The 26,937-nt window shown below is 40.3% G+C and overlaps 2 protein-coding genes across 2 annotated transcripts; both read left to right on the top strand.

Moving 5' to 3' along the window:
- The first annotated feature begins 6,998 nt into the window (after nucleotides 1-6,998).
- Nucleotides 6,999-8,486, top strand: LOC129761592 (uncharacterized). The gene has a single exon (XM_055759326.1). It carries the CDS (start codon nucleotides 6,999-7,001, stop codon nucleotides 8,484-8,486), a length of 1,488 nt encoding a protein of 495 aa, XP_055615301.1.
- Nucleotides 8,487-14,027: 5,541 nt separating this feature from the next.
- On the top strand, nucleotides 14,028-21,216 carry LOC129776936 (pyruvate dehydrogenase E1 component subunit alpha, mitochondrial-like). The gene is made up of 6 exons (XM_055782932.1): nucleotides 14,028-14,188; nucleotides 14,260-14,313; nucleotides 19,838-20,402; nucleotides 20,459-20,636; nucleotides 20,725-20,869; nucleotides 20,928-21,216. Exons 1-6 carry the CDS (start codon nucleotides 14,144-14,146, stop codon nucleotides 21,111-21,113), a joined length of 1,173 nt encoding a protein of 390 aa, XP_055638907.1. The 5' UTR covers nucleotides 14,028-14,143; the 3' UTR covers nucleotides 21,114-21,216.
- Nucleotides 21,217-26,937: the final 5,721 nt, after the last annotated feature.

Genomic DNA, 26,937 nt, shown 5'->3' with positions numbered 1-26,937 from the left:
TTTCCTCAGACACCTTGATTCCGAAGTCTGTGTTGGGGAAACACATTTCAGCCGGAACAAAAATGCCCCCGATTTGCATGAATTTGTAATGCCAATTTCCTTACGCTCCATGGATTTGAAGTCTGTGTTAGGGAAACACATTTCAGTCGGAACAGAAATATCCCCAACCTGCATGAATTTGCAATTTCCCTAGGCTCCATGGATATGAAGTCTGTGTTACGGAAACACATTTCAATCGGAACAAAAATACCCCCGACCTTCATGTGTTCGCAATGCCGATTTCTCTAACGCTGCTTGGTTTTGAAGTCTGTGTTAGGGAACACATTTCGGTGAGTACAAAAGTCCCCATACTTTCATGTATTTACAATGCCGATTTCCCCAAGGCTGCTTGGTTTCGATGGCTGTGTTGGGGAAACCGTATATCGGGCCAATCAAAACGAGGTAGTTAGGGCGTTTAGATAACGCTTAACATTTTACAGTAATTCAATTGTTTATCTAATGAAAAATAACATTTTATTAATTGCGATAGAAGCGTAGAAATATCCCGTACCAATTGATGCAAACATCTTTCCAGTAAGAAATGTTCGAGTTATAAGCATTCGGAATCTTTCATTTTTTCCTGCATGTTCTGTGTTTCGGGTTTCATTTCACCCCCCATATATTCCGGTTAGACGTAGTCCCACGTCAAAAATTATGGTCACCCTAATGCAACTTAGATAGAAAGTGCTCTAATTGGTGATCTAACGCAAAACGTAAATGATGGGTGTGACAACTGGATTTTGTTTTTGAACTAAGAAAATGATGACCTTAAACTCAAATACAAATCACGCATATTTTACTTCCGGTATTTCCAAGGTAGTTCTCACATGCATGAACCATGCTTTTTTCAACTTGTTTTTGATTGTGCTCTCGAATTTCCTTTTTTGATTCAACCATTGTCAACATTTATACAATTTTCACGACTGTAAGAGGTAAGAAAATAACATTTTAATTTTTTTCTATTAATCCGTTTATTTTTACAGGCTCAGTAGGTTTAAAGGAGCCACGCTCTTAACTACATTTTTACTAGAAAATATTAACATGTTTCCTTAATTCTATGGTTAATAAAATAGGAAACCGAATACTCGCGGTCGACTCGAGTTTAGAAGGGTGTCACATTTTCATTAGGAAAAGGATGGAATGTAAGGAGATTATAACAATGTGCACACTCACACTCACACTCATATTTACATTCACATTCTCATTCACACTCACACTTCATACTTAATTCTTAAAACTATCCTTACATCTAATATGTATTTATAATTTAAGTTATTTTAATGACAGAAAAGAAAAAAGAAAATAACATGTCAATATAAAATTGCGCAGAATTAAATTTCTTCCAAACTCATCGCATCAAATAATCTTTTATGACTATAACATTGTGATTCATGGGAAGAACTACAAACCTTCCATAAACTCACATTGCAAAATTTAAAACCATCATCACTTTCACCGCAACGCCGCCTAGGTGTAGATTTGTACGTTAGATCGCCAATACAACTATACTCTGCTACTACTCCCCTTATACTTATGACAGACATACAGCTGTACTAGCGTTGTACTTCGAAAATTGTATGTCTGTCATCATGTACAGCGCTAGAACCATGCAAGCAACTCGGTACAATCGCTGTACCTGTACCGACCTGTTTTACCGCTGTACATGGCTACAGTTGTACTGTGCGCAGCGCCATAGACGGTTAGTGGTGGGTAGCATGAACAAGCAGAATCAAATCACTTGATAAACGTTCTTTTCATTGACTTTCTCTTAAGTTAATAACTCAGATTGGAAACTTGTTTGTTGTGTTTGATAGTTTGGACACTAAATAAAAACCTTTTTCATTGAAATATGTGGTGGAAATTGGAAAAATATCTGATTGTCAGTTTGACATACGGTACAATGTACAACCAAAGTACATCTGTCATGGTACGATGGTACCTGTACAACGCTGTACACGTACAACGCAAGTACAGCTGTATGTCTGTCCCTGGTATTATATAATCATTGATTAGCATATTGGTTTTCTTTCAACGGACCTTTTTTACCGCATCCAGTTTGTGCATCGAGTGCAGTGTGGATCGTGTTGCTTTTTGCAGTATCTTGAGCAAAAAGGGACGCTATGCCAAAAGACGCAAACAGAAATGTATTTAGGCATAGCGTCTCTTTCTGCTTTATATAATAAAATAAAACCGTTTAAAAACGAGCAGGAGAGTGCTCCAATGTCTGAATGATAATGCCGACGCGGGAGATAAAAAGTGGAGCGTGCCAAAGGTAACGTATACGTTTCTAGAACATTCGTAGCTGGCCGAAGCAATGCAGGAGCTGAACCTCTGTATCGGTAATATCACCTTGATGACGCAAAACTCGTTGCCGATTTCGAACTCCGACTCCATTACCCGGAAGAACTCGTTGATGCATCGTGGAAGTTTACAAAATTTCGTGCAGAAACTCCATTTAGTAAAACTCCTCGGCACATAAATATTTTCTTTAGTAGTAATTGTTTCCCCCCGTAGGAATCCTGGACATTCTGAACTTTGCGAACGGGTCAAGCTCTAATGATAGTCGGACTTTCGTTGCCATCTTCGCAAGACGCAAGAGTGATGCTCAAAAGAGAATATTTGCAAGACGCACGAACTAAAGAAAATGGGCTAGTAACCGGCGATGAATGGTGAGTGGAGTTTCACTTTGTTAATTGAAAAACATTTAATATGAAATATGTGTTATTAGGTACTTAATGGAGGCAACTAGGGCCGTTATCCTGGCTATTGGATGCACCATAAGTCGTGATTCTAATAGCTTACAATGCATCCGATAGCTTGGTTAACGGTTCCATAATGCTCTGTGACGTTCGTTTACCACAATCAAAAACTGGGTTTAAAAGTAGTCCTCAAGTCCTCAATCAGTTCGAAAAGCTTCTCCGTGCATTCGCTTATGGCGGATTTACATTAGAGAGATCTATAGCTATAGATGGATTTATTCAAGTGCAAATAAGTGTAAACGGGTGAGAATATATGAAACACTTCTTCGACGTATATATAACCACTATGATTAGAATAAATTCAGGCATATGTAAACTGGTGAATTTCTCACTGGTGTGAAAAATCACTAATGTTGAATGCAGTTCTACTTCAGGTGAATAAATTCACCGAAAATATGAATATATGCATTATATAAGTTCGCGCTAGTGTAAACGGTTGATGCGATTTCTATAAATGTCATATTTCTCCACATGAATATATCCCTAGTCTAAACCCACCATTACAGCCCCCCATAATTGTTTTATCCTAGCATCGAATAGCGCTCGATGACCTCTTCATATGTCGCCGCATAACTGAGGATTAACCCATTAGTGCCCAGCGCATGAAATTTAATACGCAAAAATGCCTAAAGTGTTAAGCGCATTTTAAATGATACCACATGACTATTTAAGAGTTTTTTTTTTGTGTCAGTGTCATTTTTGTTGTTTTGTTGTGTATTGAAGCTTGCAAAGTTTGAGTTCAATGGAGTCGCAAAAGTAAACATAAATTTATCAAAGTTCTACCTCTTAAAGGATTCTAAATTGCTCAAATCTGTGACACAACACTACTAGAAAAAATGAAAAAAATGATATATAGCAAAAAATCTGAAGAAAATTATGAAACTGCAGAAAAAATCTATGTTAACATGGTTCGACTTCAACGAAGCTTGAAGGGGCAAGCATTGGAAAGTGTTCGGAATCGTCTCGTATTACCATCCGCGGTGCCGAATGTCATCGAAGCTCTCCGACTGCGGTATGGTCGTCCGGAACTTCTCATCAACGCTCTTCTGCATAAAGTTCGTTCGATTCCCTCTCCTCGATCTGTTGCAAGGTTTGATTGAGTACGGATTGGCGGTGCAGGAACTGTGTGACCACATCGAAGCTGCGGATCAGCGCGATCATCTGGCGAATCCAACGTTGCTCCAAGAGCTTGTCAACAAATTACCATCGGATCAGAAGATGATGTGGGCAGCCTACAAACGAGGACTTAGTGTCGTAAATTTAAAGACGTTTGCGGAATACATGACAGGTGTGGTGCAAGATGCAACGAGTGTGGTGAACTACGAGCCAGAGCACAAGAAAAGCGGTAGTAGATCCAGAGAATATGTGAACTCCCACGCGACAGATGTCGCACTACCATCCACGTTGACAAAAACAACGAAGCCTGGTGACTGTATCAACTGTAACAAATCTGGACATAAGATGCGAGAGTGTGATGCTTTCAAATCGCTCAGTGTAAACGAACGATGGAAGCGGATTCGATCATTGGGTGTTTGCCATATCTGTCTCTTTGCGCATGGAAAGCGATCTTGCCGTAGCGACAGCCGTTGCAACGTGAGTGGTTGCCAGTACCGTCACCACTCGCTACTACATGGAAGGACGCCAGTGCAGTTGATGCCTCGGGTCGCTGAGAACCATACGCATCGCTTTGTCGATTCCGGTATCCTCTTCAGAATCGTTCCCGTCACGCTCTACGATACCACAGGACGGATAAACACATTCGCGTTCCTGGACGAAGGCTCGTCGCTGACGCTCATCGAAGGTGAATTAGTGACTCAATTAGGGATAAGTGGAAGTTCGCAACCGCTCTGCCTACGATGGACTGGGAACACATCTCGCATGGAGAAGAACTCTAAAGTGGTTACAGTTGTAATATCAGGAGTAGGTCAGATGCGGCAGTTCAAGCTGGTCAACGCGAGAACGGTCGAAAATCTCAATTTACCAAGTCAGAATTTCAACTATGGCAAAGCTGCTGAACGATATCCATATCTGAGGCAAATTCCAATACAGAGCTATCAAGGAGCAGTTCCGAAAATTCTCATCGGTCTCGATAATTTGCGGTTGGCATTGCCTCTGAAAATACGTGAGGGAGATGGGCCATCTGCAGTAAAAACACGATTGGGATGGTGCGTGTACGGACAACAAGTAGAGCAACTAACGGAAGGTTACAGCTTCCATGTCTGTAAGTGTGACAGCAACAGTGAAATACAGGAAACTTTGAGAGTGAAGTAGAAGAGACAGGAACTACGATTCACGTCGCTCTCAGCAAGGAAGAGGAACGAGCACAACACTTGCTAGAGCAGACAACGAAACGGGTGAATGACCATTTTGAAACAGGCCTACTGTGGAAAAAAGACGACATCCATCTTCCCGATAGCTATCCCATGGCTGTGCGTAGGCTGCAATGCCTCGAGCGTAAACTTGACAAGGATCCTGCTTTGCACGAGAATTTCCATCGACAAATCCAAGAATACCAAGATAAAGGTTATGCTCACCGTGTGACGCCGGAAGAATTCTAGAAAGCGAATCTAGCGAGGACATGGTTTCTACCCTTGGGTGTTGTGACCAATCCCAACAAGCCCGGGAAAGTGATGGTTGTTTGGGATGCTTCAGCAAAAGTCTCGTTGAACAGTATGCTGCTAAAAGGTCCGGACCAGCTCACAGCATTGCCTGCAGTTCTCTATCGATTTCGGCAGTTCTGGGTGGCAGTCAATGCGGATTTACAGGAGATGTTCCACCAAATCTTCATACGAGCGGCAGACAAGTATGCGCTCTGCTTTTTGTACCGGAAATATAAAACACAGCCATTGGAGGTGTTCGTCATGGATGTGGCGACTTTCGGAGCAACTTGTTCTCCTGCGTCGGCACAGTTCGTCAAAAACCTGAACGCAAAAGAACATGCAGAACAGTTCCCTCGGGCCGTGGATGGTATTCTTCGAAGTCACTACGTCGATGACTACTTGGATAGCTTCGGTAGTGCCGAGGAAGTGAAGCAGGTAACGAAAGATGTGAAAAGTGTGCACCGTGATAGAGGTTTCAATCTACGCAACTGGAACTCAAACTGTAATGAAATTCCGCGACATCTGGGAGAAACTAAAGCAGTTGACAGCAAGAACTTATACATTGGAGTTGGTGAAGCAACGGAACGAGTCCTAGGAATGCTCTGGAAGCCAACTATGGATGAGCTCTGCTTCTCTACACGAATGAGCGACGAGGTACGAGCTCTAATGGAAAGGGGTGACGTGCCAACCAAACGACAGGTACTTCGCTGCGTGATGACGCTGTTTGATCCGCTCGGACTGCTTGCGCCGTTTCTCATACACGGTAAGGTCCTGATTCAGGATTTGTGGCGCGCAGGAACCGATTGGGATGAAGCTATTGGAGACATGTCCTACGACCGTTGGAGAAAATGGGTGGAAATGATTGAGTTCGTGTCTACAATAAGAATCCCGAGATGCTACTTTCCTCGAGCAAACGAACAAACCTACAAACGGGGCCAACTGCACGTCTTCGTAGATGCGAGTCCAACGGCGTACTCCTGTGCCGTTTACCTTCGTGTCAAGGATGAAAAGGGAGTTATACGCTGCTCCCTGGTATCTGGGAAAGCTAAGGTTGCCCCTCTTAAGCCTATGTCTATCCCAAGACTTGAGCTTCAAGCTTGTGTTCTTGGAACACGCATGCTAAAATTTGTGCAGGAAAATCACAATAAGTGTTGGAAGGCGGATTCTGTGGACCGATTCCACTACAGCCTGGCACTGGATACGATAGGATCCCCGTAATTTCAAGCCATTCGTAGCTCACCGTGTGGGAGAAATACTGGAGAACACGAATGCTACGGAATGGAGATGGATACGGTCACGCTTCAACTTTGCTGACGAAGCAACCAAATGGGGATGTGGCCCATACTTTTCAGAAGAGAGCCAATGGTTCGACGGGCCGAAATTCTTACTGAAATCCGAGTGTGATTGGCCATGCTCTACACCACCTTCTGTGAACATCCCAGAAGAAATTCGACCATCTGTGCTGCATCACGCTACAGTCGAGCGTATTATAGATTTTGAGAGGTTTTCATCTTGGGATCGATTGAATCGTGCCGTTGCCTACATTTTACGCTTTTCGCATAACGCCGTTAAGAAACATCCGAGAAGAAGTGGTCAACTGATGCAGAACGAACTTCGTGCAGCAGAAACTATCATCTTGAAACTCGTTCAATGGGAGTCGTATGCGGATGAGAGAAGTATTCTTGAACGAAATGAAGACAAGCCGATTAACGAAAGGAAGCCGTTGGACAAAAGCAGTGGGATTTACGAATTAGTTCCAATAATCTACGAGAATGGATTGTTACGCCAGTATGGGAGAATTGGGGCTGCGAGAGACATCAGTTATGACATGCGCCATCCAGTGATTTTGCCCAGAGATCACTGGGTAACTAGACTGATAGTTGAGAAGTACCACCGTAAATATCGACATGCTAACCCGGAAACTGTCGTGAATGAGATACGTCAAGTCTACAGTATATCCAAACTTCGTTCTCTTGTCAAGAATCTATCACGAGCTTGTATGATGTGTAAGCTACGCAAGGCTCGTCCGAATATTCCGCCTATGGCTCCATTACCACCAGCGCGTTTACCCGTGCGCGTTCGCCCGTTCAGTTACGTGGGAGTGGACTACTTTGGGCCTCTGCTAGTGAAAGTCGGAAGAGCCAGCGTCAAAAGGTGGATTGCATTGTTTACGTGCCTTACAGTACGTGCGGTACACTTGGAGGTAGCGTACAGTCTGTCGACATCTTCATGTGTTTCGTGTGTGCGGCGCTTCGTAGGGCGACGTGGTTCGCCAGTGGAGTTCATTAGTGATAATGGGACCAACTTCCAAGGAGCTGAACGTTTGCTGGGGGAACAAATAAAGCAGGGACTGTCGGCAACGTTTACAAATTCATCGACAAAGTGGACTTTTATACCGCCCGGTGCCCCACACATGGGAGGCGCATGGGAACGGCTTGTGCAGTCCGTCAAGAGAGCCATGATGGATGCGTACGCTGAGGGGAAGTTGGATGATGAGGGTTTACAAACGTTGGTCGTGGAAGCGGAAAGCATTGTGAACTCAAGGCCTCTGACCTACCTGCCTCTGGATTCTGCTGAGTCAGAGGCGTTGACACCGAACCATTTTTTGATGGAAAGTTCGAGTGGCGCCAATCTACCGGATACAGCACCGGATCCACAACAACTGCCTTTGCAAGATATGTGGAATCAAATACAGCAAAAATTGGATCGGTTCTGGTATCGCTGGATCGTGGAGTACCTGCCAGTGATACGGAGACAACCGAAGTGGTTTAACGAGGTTCGACCAATACAAGTAGGGGACTTGGTGCTGGTAGTCAACGGTAATGAACGTAATTGCTGGATACGAGGACGCGTAATTGAAACCATTGTCGGAACCGATGGCCGAGTTCGGCAAGCCAAGGTACAAACCACAGGAAGCATTCTTCGTCGACCAGTGTCAAAGCTGTCGTTGTTGGATGTGGATTCAAGTAGTGCAGTCTTGGTGGATCGCAAGATGCACCCGGGGGAGGATGCTGCCGCAGTAGCAATGGACTTGGCAACCCGGGCAAACAATGAACATACCGAGATAACACCGATAGCTACGGTGTAATAACAAGTGTCGATCAAGCAGAGGATTAAAAACAATAGAAGCCTGAAGTAAATAGATCGGTTCTGCTACATATGAGATAGAAGTTGCATTATAAACAGTTTACATTTTAATTTAGTTTCAAACGGTGAATTTACTGGATATCGGGATTGAAATTATAAAAAGGGTTACCGAATTGTAAGCCCAGAATATACCTTTATTTTTTTTGTGAATTAATTTAATAATATTTTGTAGCTTTGAAGCACGCCAAATAAAAGCTGTCAAAAATCTGTAATTTCCTTTGAATCGATCCCGACAATGTTCGAAAAAGGTCTTGTTCGAACGGATTCGTACGAAAACAAGAAAATATTTTTCGAAATTGTTCGAATCGAGTCTTTCGAACGAAAGTCAGATACGGCCGTAAACAAGAATAAGGGTGCTAGTGTCAACAAATGATATTGATTTTGTCATCGTGCCCCCAAGCGGTGGAGACAGCGATGTGGATGCTGGAGATAGTGACTCGGAGGACGGCCCTTCCGGTTTTGGCAAACAAGTGAATGTCAAGCAACATTAAACGAGGCCAATCACAAGAATGTTCCTCGGGCAGCAGCAAGAAGCGGAGAGCCAGACACTGGGAAAAAATGACCTTAAATTTGGATGAGTGACATAAATTCAGCAAGGCAATCATGCAGATCAAGTCTAAACACTCGAAGTCGTCGGAAGTTAGGTTTGACGGAATAAATCATTTCATTAATACGAATCCAACTGGTATGCGGTATGCGTATTGCAATCGATGTACGATGTATATTTGCTTAAAATGTGATGTGGGTTTGCACCCTTCGGAGTGCTTTTTCCGGTACCATACTCAGTGATACTAAATCCGATACACTGCCGTTCTACGCTATGTTCTATGTTCTATGCAATCCCTATGAACCGTGGGACAATTATGCGTAGAACGGCATTACACGAAATTGCTAATAAACCATGAAAGTGGTTGTTGAAGTTTTTTATGAATTTTATGAAATAAAAACGTTTTGTTCGATATTCAAATGATTTCCATTTTTGATACTGTATCGGCTCAGCGTATGAAATTTCATACGTCAGATATTCCAACTTCCGAAGAACTCCAAACCAAAATATTGCATGATTTTCAATATATGTGTGCAAGCGTTGAGCGTAAACCAAAGGTTTTGTATTATTCAAGTGTCAAGTTTCTATAAGACCAGTTACATTTTTCCGTTGTTTTAGTTGTTTTGTTCAAAAAATCTGGAAAATGTCGAAGGAAAAAGTGCTCACGGAGAGAAAAGAAAGACAAATCGATGCATTTCATCAAAAAAATGTTGGTATCAGAGAAATTACTCGTCGAATTGGACGATCCCATCAAGTAGTGATCAATTATTTGACGAATCCTCAAGGATACGGTAAGAAGAAGAGAGCTCCACGTAAATCGAAGCTTTCTAACCGGAATAAGCGGGTAATAGCTGAACAGCTTCGGATACCTCAAAATCGCTTATGCAAATAAAGCTAGTGATCCCCGATAATCGTTCGATTAATCGATTAATCGAATACCTTCTACGAAAATCGATTATTAATCGAACGAATACTGCACAACCAATAATCGAAGCGAACGAGTAATTTACGTCGATTAATCGATCCAGACCCAGAGAGAAAAATACGTACGACCGCTGCAGTTTTATCCTGAAAATCAATCATTATCTTTGATGCTCCCCTAAGTTCGTAAACGATGCTCAATGCCGTCAACGCGAATTAAGCTTCGTTTACGACTTGAGGGGAGCGTAAAAGATAATAATTGATTTTCAGGCGGAATGAACACTTTTTTGATTCCATATGACTTTCTAGCAAATGAGAAATATTAGTCTAACTAATTATTTCTCTCAGTGTGACGATTAATCTATTAATCGATTACTTGGGGCGATTAATCGTATCGAATGCTGAAATCGTAACACTGCTGAAAACTATTCAATTAGCTGATGAACGATTAATTTTAAAAATCGGGGATCACTGAATAAAGCAATATTTCAATTTAAATGTTACTCGGGTGGCAATTCGTCGAGTTTTGGCAAAAAATCCTCACATAAAGAGGTTCAAGCTTGTCATCTTACACAATCGCACTACGGAAGACGTCTGAATTTTGCCAGAGCTCACAAGAAACCGACAGTGGGACATGGTATGTTGTGACAAAGAATGTTTCTAAAAGAATACATTTTGCTATATATCAGAATGCAACCCGGTGCTGATGTGTAACAAGATTTTTGTACCCGGTTGAGCTCCCGCTCCTTGTGTAAACATGCGCTCTGGCGAATGAGCACGCTCCGAAACACAGATGAAATGTTTTGTTGTCAGCGTCGTTTTTGCGCCTAGTTTTACGATGAAGCTTTCGCCGTATTTCATACTGCGCGCTTTAATCTGGATTGCCCTCTTTATTGAGATATTTTTCTTCATACAAGGCGTATACGGCTCGCATGGAAGCGCACTGTTGTTTTTATGCTTTGCTTAGAGTGAGCGAAGACAAAGCGGGCGCTAGAATTTGATGTGTGTGTGTATAGAATGAGGCGCGCGTCACACAAGTGAGAAGAGATGTTTAGCATCTGAGTCCTGCGCCGGGTTAATTTTGCGCTGTCGTGTTTATGAATTTTGTGCACTTCGCACCAAGAGAGAATACGGGTTTGATTTGAACGCGCGCGAAAATTAAACTCAAGCGCAGCGCTGCGTTTGTTTTCTGAAGACTTGTCGTGATGGTTTCTAGGGGTACTGGCGTGATTTACGGAAGAAGGAACAGTATTTTTCAACCAGGAATTTTGGTGAAGGCTCGTGCATGGTTTGGGCGGGCATCTGTGCAATCGAAAAGCTCAAGATAACTTTCACATCAAGCATTACATACATGTTCTGGAATCCTCTTTCCTATCGTTTTTGCGTGGATATCTTCACCAAAAATCACATTCCAGCAAAACAATGCCACTATTCATATCAGCAAGGAAACTAAGCAATGGATTAAGGACTAAAAACTTAATTTTTTGGGCTGGCCGGCTCGCTCTCCAGACTTCAATCCTGTTGAAAATCTTAAGAGGACCCTTCTACGCAGAATCTACAATGAGGGTAAACGGTACATCACGATTGAAGAGCTCAAGGTCGCAATTTCGGAAACATGGAAAAATATCAAGAAATTCGTTCTTCAGCATTTGGTAAATAGTATTCCAACAAGTTATTAGCTGAAATGGCAAGGTTCCCAATTATTGACATTTAAATTAACCGACCGATGATTTTTTCATTGATAATACTTATGAATTTTGAACTGGTCTTAAAGAGTTATCATATTTAAGCACAATAAATAAACAAACAACTTTTTTGAACGAAATTAACGTTAAATGTGCTTTATTCTAAGCATTCAACAATGTATGAATGTTAGGGTGGCAATGGGTGTATGGGAAAAATTTCATCATCGAATTTCGAAAACCGACCATGTACATTTTGTTCATTGGCCCAAAAAAATTATCTGTGTAATTTTCGACCAAAAATTTTTTTTCGTGATAACACCAGGGGTGGCATTGCGCATTTCGAAACGAGTAACTCGTTTCGAGAAAATTCGAACTCAAATCGAAATGGTTTTAGTATTATGTATATTTTTCAAGTTCAAATTTTCGGTGTACTTGATTTAGAGCAAAATTTGTCTCGTAGAGAAATGTAAAAATTTTGGGTCCGTTAACAAAGCTGTTCAAAAGCATGTCAAAATGGTCGAAACGAACAAAAATCACTCGTTTCGAAATGCGCAACGTCACCCCAGATCTCGACGTTTTACGCATTTTTAAGTCATTTGGCATCGAAAAAAAATAATTCTATTCTCTAAATTTCCTTCCAAGGGGGAAGGAAGATTTTCGAGGATCAAAAAATCAAAACTTCGAGCGCTTTGAGGCACCCCTAAATCATGTCCGATCGAGCTGAAACTTTGCACAGATCATTTTTTTTGGGCCAATAAACAAAATGTACATGGTCGGTTTTTGAAATTTGACATAACCATTTTCGCTGCCACTCTAATGAATGTATCTTGTTGAAATTCTAACTGTTTGTGTTGCAACGAAATAGAATCAGGGTGGTCTTATAGAAGGTGGATAGAGTGTATTGTTAAATCAATCGCACATTTCGGCGTGAATAAGAACGCCCTCGACTTGCATGTATTTGCGAAGCGGATTCTCAGTCGGTTAATCGTTCGATTAATTGAAATAATCGAATATCTAAAGTTTTAATCGATTAATTTTGTATCGAATAATTTGAAATCAAAATATGAATACATCGAATAATTGTCACTGTAATCGCGATTAATTAAAGAATCTTTCTCAAGGTTAATGCATTTTTAGGCTAAGAATTAGGCTATATATTTTTTTTTATCGAACCATCTAACATCGACAACCCGATAAACCACGCGACCAGAATGACAACGTGATACGTGATTATTTCAAGAAATAAATATTCATTCGATTAATCGAATATTGAAAGACAATTATTCGAATGAATCGAATATTGAAAAATGCCCCAACAATTAATCGATAAACGAATAAATGAAAAATTTAGACATCACTCAGTTACATTGATTTTGAAGTCTGTCGTAGAATTCCCCCTGGCACATTGATTTTGTAATCTGTGATGGGGAAACCGTAAATCGGGCCAATCAAAACGTGTCAGTTAAGGCGTTTAGATGACATTTTACAGTTATTCAATTGTTTATCTCATGAAAAATAACATTTTATTCATTGTGAAAGATGCGTAGAAATATTTCCTGTCAATTGATGCAAACATCTTTCCGATCTATTAAGAAAAGTTCCGAGTTATAAGCATTCGAAATCTTTAATTTTTCCTGCAAGTTCTGTGTTTAGGTTTTCATTTTGATGCCTTTTTGGTCGACTTGGCAAAATGTCACTATTCAAATTCAACCAGACCGTGATATAATGACAATGACGTTATTGTGATTCCAGAAAGGAAGAAGCTCGGACCATATTCCGGAGCTAAGACTGATTGAGGAGTACTGGTCGATTGTAAAAGTCAAACGGAAGAAGGATCGAACTACAAGAGACCAGAGGGGCTTCAAATGGCAAAAGTTCGAGCAATGGACTATGATGAGAATTCAGGCTGAAACAATGGTCTAACAATATGCATGAAACCCAGTAATGTATACCCGATAATTGAATAACACATGATTGCACTCTACCAAGTATTTCATGTTCGGGTTTTTCTGGTTAATCTTTAGTTGCTATTTCTAAAACATGCCGGGACGTATTTCATCCTGTTTTCAGAGTTGATGGAATTGATTTATAAAAGGAAGATCTAGAGAAGAGAAACGAATGCATTTTGGAATGACAATAGCGCATATTATCACTATTACAGTGAGAACTTTTTACGTTGCCCCCGTATGTCCCATTCAACTAAGTATGCAGCTGGAGCAAGTAGTGTATCAAAACGAAATCATTGATACTACTCATGCGCCGTTAGTAGACACGTTCTGTCTCTCTCGAAGCGCTCTCGTCATTACGCGAAACGCTTCAATGTGTTTGCAATATGTGTAAGCGCGAATGCGAAAATAGCGCTGGTTGCAGTCTTTCAAGTGCATCACTACTTCCTGCACCGTATTTTGCATTTGATTCCTCCACGCCGTATAGTAATAATTCACGATGATTCCCTCACTGGTGGCGCAACTACGCGTTGTATTCCGGAAGGTTTGATTATCCTTTTTTTTGTACAGAACTGAGGGGTCCTTGTGTTTAATAGAAAAATATTTGTTTCACAGTCAACTCTGCAAAGCGCACGACATTATGCAACTGAGGCCAAATTTGAAACAAAGGTTAGTACTTTCGAACGTAAGAAATGTGTTCTGTCTAGATGACTTGATGATGATAATAACGATGATGCGATTACATAGATGTCAGAGTAGATTATTTACAAAACTATTCACTACGAAGGTACGGAATATTGAATAACATTCACCATCCTCTTCTAGCATTTTAATGAGTGTTATAGCACGAAGATATTCTCATTTAACTTAGCCTAATAAGTAAAACAAGCAGTATGCATGTTCAAGTTCTTTAAAAAGGAGTACAGGCTGTTTTTGAGGCGTGAACTTTGATTTGGAATAAAACACAGATAAAGGGTGTTGTAGGCGGACATTTCTGACTCGTCAATGGTTACTCGTGCAAAGCTTACCATTCACTGATGAATTTTGGGAAAGTCCATAGAATTACTATGGAACCCGCTTCCACGGATAATCGGGTTTCGACTGTAAAACGGAAAGCGCTCATTACAGTGGCAGCTGACAATTGATATTTTCTGCCCGAAGAACTCGTCGAATCGGTGCATCCAGTGCATCATCATGGATCTGTTCAACATTTTGGCTGACATGTGGGTTATCGTTAGGTCACTACTTCTTTCGTTTAGGAATCTCTATTTTTTTGACGTGGGACTACGTCTAAAGGGAATAAACGCACGCAGGAAAAAAAATGAAAGATTCCGGATGTTTATAACTCGAACACTTCTTGACAGGCCGGAAAGATGTTTGCATCAATTGATAGGAAATATTTCTACGCATCTATCACAATGAATAAAATGTTATTTTTCATAGGATAAACAATTGACTAACTGTGAAATGTGAAGTGTTATCTAGAAGCCCTAAATGCCCCGTTTTGATTGGCCCGATTTACGGTTCCCCCAACACAAAAACCTGGGAAAATCGGCGTCGCAAATACATGCAAGTATGGGGCGTTTTTGTTCACACCGAAATGTGTTTCCCTAACACGTACTTCAAAACCAATGCTCCTGGGGAAATTCGTTTTGCAAAGATGACAGTGCTAGTGCTAGTTTCAGTAGGCGTCGATGCATCAACAAGAAGGAAAAGACTTCAAGAAGCAATTGATTCTGTACAAGACTGAGCCCAGAATATGGGTTTCGAAATATCCCCGGAAAAATCAAAAGTTCTTCATATATGTAATTCCAAAGCGCAAATTTACAACCCAAAAATTTTCGAAACACCATTCCACTCGGTCAAAACTCTCAAAATACTTGGAGTAACTTTTGACAAGAAACTGAGTTTTATACCACATGCTCAGGTGGTTCAAAAAAATGCCCGCAATAGATCAAATCTACTAAAGGCATTTTATGGCAACTTACCTTCCGGAAATCTCCATTACGGGTAAAAAATGCTTGGTTGATACCAAAATCCTCTATGGAGTAAGCATCTTGAGTCGAAGGGGTGAAAAACCGCTAAAAACGATTGAATCGGTGTATAAAAAGGCAAAAAAGATAGCCATCGGTGCCTTTGTTACAAGTCCTACCCTCGCTGTTATGGCAGAGAGTGAACAATTACCATTTGATCTTCTCGTTACGAAGATTGTTACCAATAGAGCTATCCATTACCTTTCGATTCATGATCGCGACCATGATGTCCCACCAATAATATCTCGGACAAAGGACAGATTCAAAGAACATTCAGGATTCAGGATCTTCCCGATATATGTGTACGTTCGATGGTCATGGAAAGGAATTGGAATGTAAAACCGCCGAATAGCCTTTATTTACTAGAGGAGGTGCGTGCAGGAGATCTCCAACCAAAAGTAAAGATCTGTTTCAATCACCTCGTAAAATCAAAATTCCAACGCACAATTTTTAGTGCAGAAGCTTTTTCGTTTATAAACGCTACCCAAGAGTGCACACATGATTCCCTTCCTACTGCTATGTTTTCTGATTCCGTGAGATGTCACCGGGCTCTTCAAAAAGGTTAAAACCTTCACCCATGGATCATTGAAATAGAAGAAGCTGTTTCTAATAAAAATGTTACCTTCTGTTGGGTTCTCGGTCATACCGGAATTCCCGGAAATACTGTTGCTGACAAATTAGCCGGTAGAGGTAGAACTCCAGAACCCCCCAATATACCCATTCCTCGCTCTGATACGAAACGATGGGTACTACAGCAGATCCGCTAAAGTTGGACATAGCCTGGAGAAATGCTCTTGCAATGAGGCCCCTATTACTGTATGTCACTTTCTACTGGATTGCCAACATACAAAGGATGCTTGATTAGAGGCGAATTAACTGCAAAGTTTAAAGCCTCTCAAAAACAAGGAATGGAATGCTAGAATTAGAAATAATATTGGACAGAACTTAAGGGACATATTATGTAATGATGAAACTCAGGAGAATAATTTAAATGAATTTTTGAAAGAAACAGAACTTCAAACTAAGAATAATGAAAATAGGAAAAAAGAACATCAGAGATCAATGAATCGAATGATTTAAAGTCTCCGTGAACAAAGGAAAATAATAAGAAGAATATTTAACAAATATATAAGAGCAGCGAGTACTTTTGTACTAATCATCTATACTATATCGATACTAGAGGCGAATGAACATTCAAGTTTAAAGTAGAAAAAGTAGAAATTGAAGTTGTAGATTCATGCCAGCCGGGGGTACTTCTGTACCCGATTTTTTTTTAACTCCGGAATGTGTTTCGTCGATTCGTCCAACGTTTGACTCGAATGTTGGGCTCAAACATTTGACTCAATGAATCGACAAATATTGTGACGAATGTGCTGCTACACGGTGAAGTGAATGTTTGATCCAATGGATTCGGTCCAAACAGTCGGCGAGTATTTGGATCGAATGTTTATCATCAAACACGTTTGGAAATTGAATGACATGGATGACCTTCATAGAAGCAGAAGCAGCAGAAGTGCTCACTGAATTTCTACGAATATCGTTTGATGATTAGGCAGAATGCTGTCATCAAATTTACTTGTAACGAATTACATAATCTATTACAATGCATGAATTGGTGTTACATGGCATTTGTTCAATTTTTTACAAGCAAATGTGTTGAATTCAATTGAATTCGAAAATTGTTTCATTAAATCAATAATTTAATCAATACAAACAAATGATTACTAAGCCAACGGTAGTTCCACGTCAACGTTGCGGTTAGATTATAGATATAACCAAGGCGCCTCTATATATACCAGGTGAAACAATCATATGAAATGCACTTTCAGCCATATTGGAATTGCTGTCGGTATTTACAAACAGCATCAGAACGCTGCCGGCGGCTCTCTACAAGCTGCTACGACGCTTATTCGAACGATGCCTACTATGTTCGGATTTCGCGAATTTATGTGAAAAAGGAGGAATGATTTTGAGGAATTTAATTCTCATTTCCACTACTCTCGCATGTGAAAATGCAAAAATGGCGTATCCTAGCAATAACAAAACAACCCCCGCTCCACTAACCATTTCTAACCCTTATTATTGAATTGATGATGTTCCTTCACCTGTTATACATTGATATAAGTGCCTTCGATATAACCAACCCATTTTTGTATTCACAACATACGATTTGCGAGAGGAGCTTATTCCCAACTTTGTAAAATCGGCTAGAAACAACGGCTGAACGTATCAATATGAAACGTTCACAGATGTTTAGGGAATACACTAGGCTAAAAATTTGCCTGCAAACATTGGAAGTTACCGTAATATTTTCAGAATTACAGGGGGTTTTGTAAAGCACTATAAAAATCCTGTTTATGGCACTTTTTTTAAAATCGATGCAAAAAATGTATATAATTTTTCTCACGTCGAAGTAACAAATTACTCTTGTGCGGAACTTGTTGGGGTTTTCAAAATTGCCTCTCGTTTTGTGGTGCGATGGTTGTTATTCGAATTATTCATCATTAAAGGCGATGGGGAAATTTTGACGTAGGACTACGTCTTTCATTTCTATACCGGGGTGTAAAATCAAAGTTTCGAAAACGAAAGCGTTACGACGGAGACCGAGATTTTGAGCGTTAATAGCTCCTAAACAACTGAACGAAATGGTATGATAAACACTTCATTCGAAAGATAAAATGTCTACGCGTTCTATACTTGTTACTTTCTGATCCAAAAACTTGTTTCAATAGTCTTAAAATTGCTTTCAAAACAGGCTTTTGAAATCACCAATCGGTATATAAGCGAGCGCCGCTCGGAAATCCACTCAGTTCTAATTGAACAGCGATTGGAGCATGTTGTCGCTGTTGTGGTGAAGCTCTTCGTTTATCATGAAAGCGCGAATGAACGGTGTCACCAAGAGCCTGTTTCTGCACCATATGCCAGAAGGGAATCCATCAGGAGGAGAGTGATGCCACAAACGGTTCCCCGGAAAGATCTCGAAGCAGCCGCTACACACACACACACACACACACACACACACACACACACATGCGCGGAATTCTTTCCGTTTGGATGCCATTCAGCATCGAGAAAGATCCGGAAAATAATCTGCCAGTTCCTCTGGGAATTTAAAAATACATTCATGTGAAAGAGTTTATTTGAATGTTTTCTATCCATGTAAAACTGTGACCAAATATGTTTCAATCAAGTGCTATTAACAGATGGTTATCGAGTTAGCATAAACCACTGGTGGGCTTTCAGTATCGAGGAAAATGTGGAAATATCCAATCGTTACTGAAAATAATCTGCCAGTTCCTCTGGGAATTTAAAATTACATTCATGTGAAAGAGTTTATTTTAATGTTTTCTATCCATGTAACACTGTGTAACACGTAACGCTCTCGTTTTCGAAGTTCTCCAAATATTCATTCATTCAGAATGTATTCAGATTCAACTTCAAACAAATGATCTCTAAATCAACGATAGTCCTACGTCACCCTTGCGGTTATACCATAGATATAACCCACTTCCTGTTTTTTTTCTTAAACAATAAATTATCACTTCCAAACTTATGTGGTAACCTCTTCTGATGTCTAGCAACATGCCTGATTTTTTAGAGCGCGAAAAAAATAAAAAATTACTCATTTTGGAGCTATTTGGAGTGTTGAAACTCCCAATTCAGAGCAGCAAGAGGCAATTTCCCGTAAAGTAATTGAAAAATCTTCATTTTGTTGAAGTTTTCAATACATATGAACTGTTTGGGACATGCTGAGTCTTATCTTAAGTTTTATTAGTTGTTTTTGTTGAAACTAGCATCAAAAATTCAAATACAAAAAAACCATTTTTACCATCAAGTGTTTTCCGCTAGACGGGCAGTTGGCAACTATATTGCCACCAATTTTTTCAATGTTTTTAATTGTTTTACATTTTGAAAAAAAAATGTTTTGTATATTTTAGCATGTAAACATGTCGTTGTATTGGAGTTTGCGTTGATTACATGCATAGTTCTCACGGCCCGTTAAAGGGTTAAATGGTTATCTATTAGCGACAAAACAGAAATAAAATATACAAATTTGTTTTCGCTATTTATCGATTTATCTGAGGTTTTATTATAGAATGAACCATTTGAAGGATCGCATTAATGTAAAAGCATGCTTTTCTTTGCAAACATCATTGCAGCCATTCAAGCTCCATAACCTGACGACCGGGCCACCAACCTCTATGACGGTATCAAAGGATGAAGCAATCACCTTCTACAAGGAGATGCAAACGATAAGACGAATAGAAACCGCCGCTGGAAACCTGTACAAAGAGAAGATAGTGCGAGGTTTTTGCCATCTTTACTCGGGACAGGAAGCATGTGCTGTGGGTATGAAATCCGCGATGCGACCCCAGGATAACATCATCTCTGCGTACCGCGTGCACGGATGGACCTATTTGATGGGCGTCAGTCCCAAGACTGTTCTGTCCGAGTTGACCGGAAAGCAAGGTGGTTGCGCTAGAGGAAAGGGTGGGTCAATGCACATGTATGCGCCAAACTTCTACGGCGGAAACGGAATCGTTGGGGCACAGGTTCCTCTTGGGGCTGGCGTGGCGCTTGCCTGTCAGTACAAGGGAAATAACGGAGTTTGCCTTGCGCTGTATGGAGACGGTGCTGCCAATCAGGGACAAGTGTTTGAATCGTACAACATGGCGTATCTTTGGAAGCTTCCTTGTATCTTCGTTTGTGAGAATAATGGATATGGTATCTTCTGTCGGAATTTACCCATGGAAATTCGTTCATCCCACGTATCTTTACAGGCATGGGAACAAGCGCCGAGCGGGCTTCCTGCAACACGAATTACTTCGAACGGGGAGACGTTCTGCCGGGAATCTGGGTCGATGGAATGGATGTTGTGGCGGTCAAACTGGCAACCCAATTCGTGATCGATTATGTACTGAAAAATGGTCCGGTTGTGATGGAAGTCTGTACCTACAGGTTTGTGTTCCGCGGGGCCGGGTTTATCTCAGCGAACAGATAATCTGGTAGTTTAGAGATTTGAAAAAAATCTATATTTGATTCGCAGATACTCTGGCCATTCCATGTCCGATCCTGGAACAAGTTACCGGACGCGTGATGAAGTACAAGAGGTGCGTCAGTCAAGAGATCCGATTACTTCCTTCAAGGATAAGATAATCAACGCGGGACTGGTTACCGCAGAAGAAATAAAAGTATTTCGAAGTAATTTCAACGTTATTTTGGTGATAACTAACTTTTGACCCGTTGCAGAAACTTGATGCCACGATCAAGAAACAAGTGGATGAGGCCACAAACGCTGCGAAAAGTGATTCCGAGATCGGACTGACTGAGTTGAGCACAGATGTGTACGCCAAGAATCTCCAGGGCGACATTAGAGGATCCTCACCCAGTTCATGGCTCAAACATAGCTCGTTGAATCATGCCGTGAATCTTTAGGACCGTAATCAATTGTGTAAAGAGATTGAAATTGCTTTAAATATGGATGCTTAGATACAGTGTAATATATATTTCTATAGAAGTATATATCACATTATTCACATCTGATGTTTTTATTTATGAGTAGTTCTACTGACAATCATTGATCATTCACCTCAAAGGATAAAATTGATATTTTTCTCCATTGGGTAACAATTTTGAGCCATGCTCACCTTTTCTTTTCTTGATTGCAATGAAAAGGCCTTAAAGACGCGGAAATCAAAGTTACAAGCTTCCTCTTGTACGAGATTTTTGCATCAATCGATTCCAGCACTTCAGAGCAATTCATTACAATGAATAAAATAATATATTTGATGAAACTAACTATCTAACAATTCGATTTGCAAAGCAATCTTCTTCTTTGTTTTTAAGAGGCTTTAAATTTTGCAGTTCATTCGCCTCTTAAAGCAATCTTTGCTCTCACATTCAGTGCATCTGCACTTTTTAGAAAAAAGAATACGGAACTGTGCACTGAAATATTAGTTTGGTGTTTGATTCTCTGCTAATGTGCGGCACACAGATCACCTGAAAGCCGAGAGTTTAGTTTTTTTTGTTGATACTAGAGACTTGAAACTCGAAAAGTTCATTCGCCTTCAGTTTTAATTTTCCAAATTGGTCATTTCAAGCCTCTATGATTCAAAACATCATCATCATCATCATGACTAATGATTGATTCATAAGTCATGATTCTGCGAGAGAAGCAAAGAAGCGAAAACTGGTCGCAACGAAAATCCGGATCTCTCGATAAAAAACTTGCTAAAAAGCTTAGATTTCCTTCAAGCACTGGTCACAGTATTTTGAAATCGTTCGATACTCGCTTGACAACAGCTACGAAGAAAGGAAGTAGAAAAATGAGTGGGTTATATCTATGATATAACCGCAAGGTTCACGTGGAACTACCTTAGCTTAGCAATCATTCGTTTGTATTGATTAAATTCTTGATTGAATGAAACAGTTTCCAAATTCAATTGAGTTCAATATATTTGCTCTGTGAGTGAAAAAAATGAATAAATGCCGTGTAAAGTCAATTCATTTATTGTGATTGATTGTTCTTCGTTACAAGTAAATTTAATGATGGACCTTTTACGTTTGGTATGATGACTAGAACAAAATATATGTACGGAAGAATTATCAAACGTTTGATGAACCAGCCTAAGGCTGAAAATCTTTCCAATAAAGACAAAAAAAATTATCAAACGATTATTTTATTTTACATTCCCCTCTGAAGTTTACATCCCAAAAGTGTACATACTTCTCGAATCTCGAATTTGCTTGAAACTGGGAAGTTCATTCGCTTCTAGTGGCTGCACGATTTTCCCAGGTTCCTAAGTTTAGAAGATCATGTTAGGACAGACATATTCCACTCTGCACAAAGGCAAGCGAGGACAAAAGTACTCGCAGTTTGCATTTATTTGCAGAGCCGATTTCCCCAGAAACCTCGGTTTTGAAGTCTGTGTTAGGGAAACACATTTCAATCGGAACAAAAATACCCCCGATTTGTATGAATTCGCAATGCCGATTTCCCCACGCTCCATGGATTTGAAGTCTGTGTTAGGGAAACACATTCCAGTCGGAACAAAAATACCCCCGACTTGCATGAATGTGAAATACCGATTTCTCCAGGCACCTTGGTTTAGAAATCTCTATTAGGGAACACATTTCGGTGGGAACAAAAGCTCCCCCTACTTTCGTGTGTTCTTCTTCTTCTTTTTGGCTTTAAGAGGGTTTAAACTTTTCAGTTCACTCGCCTCTAGGCTCTTTCGTGTGTTTGCAATGCCGATTTCGCTGCTTGGTTTTAAAGTCTGTGTTAGGGAACATTTTTCGATGAGAACAAAAGTCCCCCTACTTTCATGTATTTGCAATGCCGATTTCCCCAAGGCTGCTTGGTTTTGATGGCTGTGTTAGGGAAACCGTAAATCGGGCCAATCAAAACGATGCAGTTAGGGCGTTTAGATAACGCCTTATATTTTAAAGTTATTCAATTGTTTATCTAATGAAAAACAACATTTTGTTAGTTATCTATCGCAAGCGTAGAAATATTCCCTATCAAGTGATGCAAACATCTCTCCTATCCAGTACGAAATGTTCGAGCTATAAGCATTCGAAATCTTTCATTTTTTCCTGCATGTTCTGTAACAGGTAAAACAAATATTACGGGGGATACCAGATCTCTCTGCACGTACCATTGCTTGTAAAAAAAAACTGTCGCCAACATTCCTGCTCACTTGTAAGCAACGACAAGACATGAAGTTTTTCAAGGTTAAGACAGTGCCAAACCGTAATGATGAATAGAATACGACGGCCGAAACACGCGCTCGTAAGCTTTCTCGCGAATATTCGACGAAGTTTCCATGTGTTATAATGTACGATGAAACATATGTTCTAGAAGACTTTAAACAGTTTCCTGGTATGTCTGTTTTACACTGCCATGAAACGGAATGGTGTTGCAGATCATTTCAGGAGAAAGAAGAAGGCCAAGTTCCCCAAAAATATTTAGTATGGCATGTAGCTGTGGTCGAGCAAGCAAAAGCTGCATCACTACGGGAACGGTTAACAAGGAAATATACCGTGAAGATTTACTGCAGAAAGGGAAGCGATCTGGCGTAGTGGTAACATCCATGCCTCTCACGCTAAAGGTCACGAGTTCAATTCTCACTCCCGACATTCTTCCAAAAATGGGAAGGAAGGAAGGTATTGTATTATAGAGACTTTAAACTTTTGCAGATCATTCGTCTCTAGCCTTGAGAAAGGCCCTTTGAAAACTCTACTCTATTCTACTCCAGCGCTACCACCTCCGCCCTCTTGCCTTGAGAAAGGCACTCGATCCCTCGCCGTCCAGCCCGTCCAGCAACGATGTTGTCCAGTCGGTGTCCACACAAAGAATGTGGCAAAAATGGGAGTAAAAAGTGACGAACCAGCCAAATGAGTTGAAAATCACTATAAACAGATAAAAAAAAAATATATATATATAGGAGGTTGTATTCAAGACACGACCGCATTGTTGATGTAGAACTACGCAGTAGTTTAATTCAAGTCGCTTGTTTATAACTGTGGATATTATTTTATAATGCTACGAAAATTTTGAAATAACCATTCTACCAGTTTGGTCTCACTGAAATGTTTTTTTTATTGTAAAATCATTTGACGATAATTGTTTGATGATTCATTCTGGTGCTCGCAGAACAATACATGCTCGAGATAAGCGCAGCTGTCACCCTTAGTGGAGAAAGTTTGGCTACTGGCAAGCGAAACCGAATCACATACAAAATTCCAGAACGACATTTACTTTCTTGGTGATTAAATAAACGAAATAAACTCTATCTGTTAATCTCAACAACCTCGAAAAGAGTAGCACTGCTTCATTAAGATCATGATTAGCGCAAATGCAATCCTAGTTGAAAGCAGTTTCGCGACTGGCACGACTGGCAAGCGAGTTCAAATAAATTAATAACTTAATATATCTTATTGAATAACTTGGTATTCCCCAAACAATTTTTTGGTGCACAACCTTAACACCTGCTTCACCATAGCGTCAGTTCAATACATTGATGACAGAAAACAAACAATGTTAACTACTTGGAAAAAGGCTGAATATTTGCCTCAGCAGAGATTCATTACTAATACCCTAGCGTAAATATTTCCCTACCGCTATCTCCCCTTCTCGTTTATATATATCATTACGACTGCATAATTTGCAGCACCAAACAATCGTCAATCATAGCATAAAAAAATTGGGCGATTGTTGCATCGTTACATGGCCAATACACACGGGAGCAGATACAAATGGGGTTTCAGCGTAGCGAAGATGCACTATTTTTACGAACGGGTTATGAAGCACGCACGTACGCACACAAATATCCATATATCGATGGCTTGAAGCAATTAAATATACACACACACAGCTAAATTCGAAACGAAGACATGTGATGACGCAAAACAAGGAAAAACAAGCGATATTCATTGCTTTGAATACAGAACGATACTGAAAGTTTGCCTCCCGTCCTTGCTTGAGACTTTAAACTTCTTCAGTTCATTCGTTTCTAACCTTCAAAAGTGCACTTGGAAAACTTTACTTTATCCATCATATTACTCTTCCACCCCCTTGCCTTGGGATCGAATGCCTTGAGAAAGGCATTCGATCCCTCGCCGTCCAGCTCTGTTCGGGAAAGCACACAAAGGACAGAACAAATGTATGAGGAAATGAGAATGCTTCCAATTTTTATCAATTTCAACCATATACAGACTATGGGATTGCTTTGTATAGCATATCAAACAAATCTTAGAGAATTTCCGATTCGTTTGGTATGTAAATCACCAAAATCCGTTCGCGGCAAAAATAGCTATTGACGTTAACTTTATTTCATTAAAATGTGACCTGTTTTCTGATTCGGCACCCTTAATGAAAAACGTAGTTCTACGTCAAAAAAAAAATACTGCAGAAAAGATTGTTATCGTTCCTACGCAGCCATGATGTACCCCCGCTGTTCTGGCCTGATTTGGCATCCTATCACTACACCAAGGATGTTTTGGGATGGGTTTGATGCTAATGGAGTCCATATTGTACCGAAGGAGGCGAATACACCTAACTGCCCAGAGTTACGTCCCATCGAGCTTTGGTCGAGGTATTAGGCTATGGTGAAGAGAGAGCTGCCCCAGCACAAACAACAAGCAAGAACTATAGAAAAATTTCGAAAATGTTGGACTAATGCAGCTGAATTGCCAACAAGTCTGCACTGATCCTCATGGCAGGGGTAAACTCCAAAATTCACCAATTTTTCATGCAGACCAAATAAGTAATGGTAATTAATTTGATAAATATTAACAACTAGCTGATCCGACGAACTTCGTCCCGCCTAAAATTGTTTTTTGATATGAATTCTCTCGAACATTCACGTTTTCTTGCAAAGCGAACGTTAGTGGATTCAATCGCAGAACTCTTCATTGATTGATGTTTTAATTGTCCCTTTACAATTTCCTTCCACTATAAATTTCCTAGTACTTCTACTAAAACTCGTCATTATAATATAAATTTATTTTCAGACACAATTTTCGCTCAAGATTCTTGATTCAATTGCAAATAACATGTTTCTCCGTTGGATGGAATACATGTTTGATATAATTTCAAAATTTTAACCATAACATAACATTGACGAGAAGAGTCGAATACAACAAAATAAAGACGACTCAAATCGGACCGTTCCTTTCTCGGGTTTTCCGCTTATCAACAAATTTAACCATCCATTTTTATTTATATACATGGAAGACAACATTTACATTAAAAAAAGTGGACGAAAATTGCCGATTTTTCATCGGTTTACCTTCATACGCACTGACGAAACTACCCATGCAGCATCAACCATAGTAGTGAGTCAGCAGAAAAAAATTGACAGCTCTATCAGTCGAACTTTAACCGTGATGGCGAAAACAGTGAAGGTACTCCGTTCAGAAGTGTGCACATTCAAAGAACAATACCCCGGGGCAGCGGCTGAATAAGATATTGAAGTCGATTCTCTCGGAAAATCGCGACATAGCGGTGTTGGTGGACGACGAGACCTATCTCACCCTGGATGGCAACGACTGGCAGGGCACTTCGTATTTTACTTCCCCCAAGAAGGAAGTGAGCTCCGAAGTGAAGTTCATTTGACACACCAAGTTCCCCAACAAGGTGCTGCTGTGGCTGATAATCAGCGAGAAGGGGATGTCAAAGCCGCTCTTCTTTAGCTCCGAACTGGCCGTGAACGGGGAAATTTACAGTACGAAGTGCCTGCCGGAAGTTGCGTCGTTC

The sequence above is a fragment of the Toxorhynchites rutilus genome, chromosome 1 (genome assembly GCF_029784135.1).
Source record: "Toxorhynchites rutilus septentrionalis strain SRP chromosome 1, ASM2978413v1, whole genome shotgun sequence".
Taxonomy (NCBI): domain Eukaryota; kingdom Metazoa; phylum Arthropoda; class Insecta; order Diptera; family Culicidae; genus Toxorhynchites; species Toxorhynchites rutilus.
This window is presented reverse-complemented; position numbering and strand designations above follow the sequence as displayed.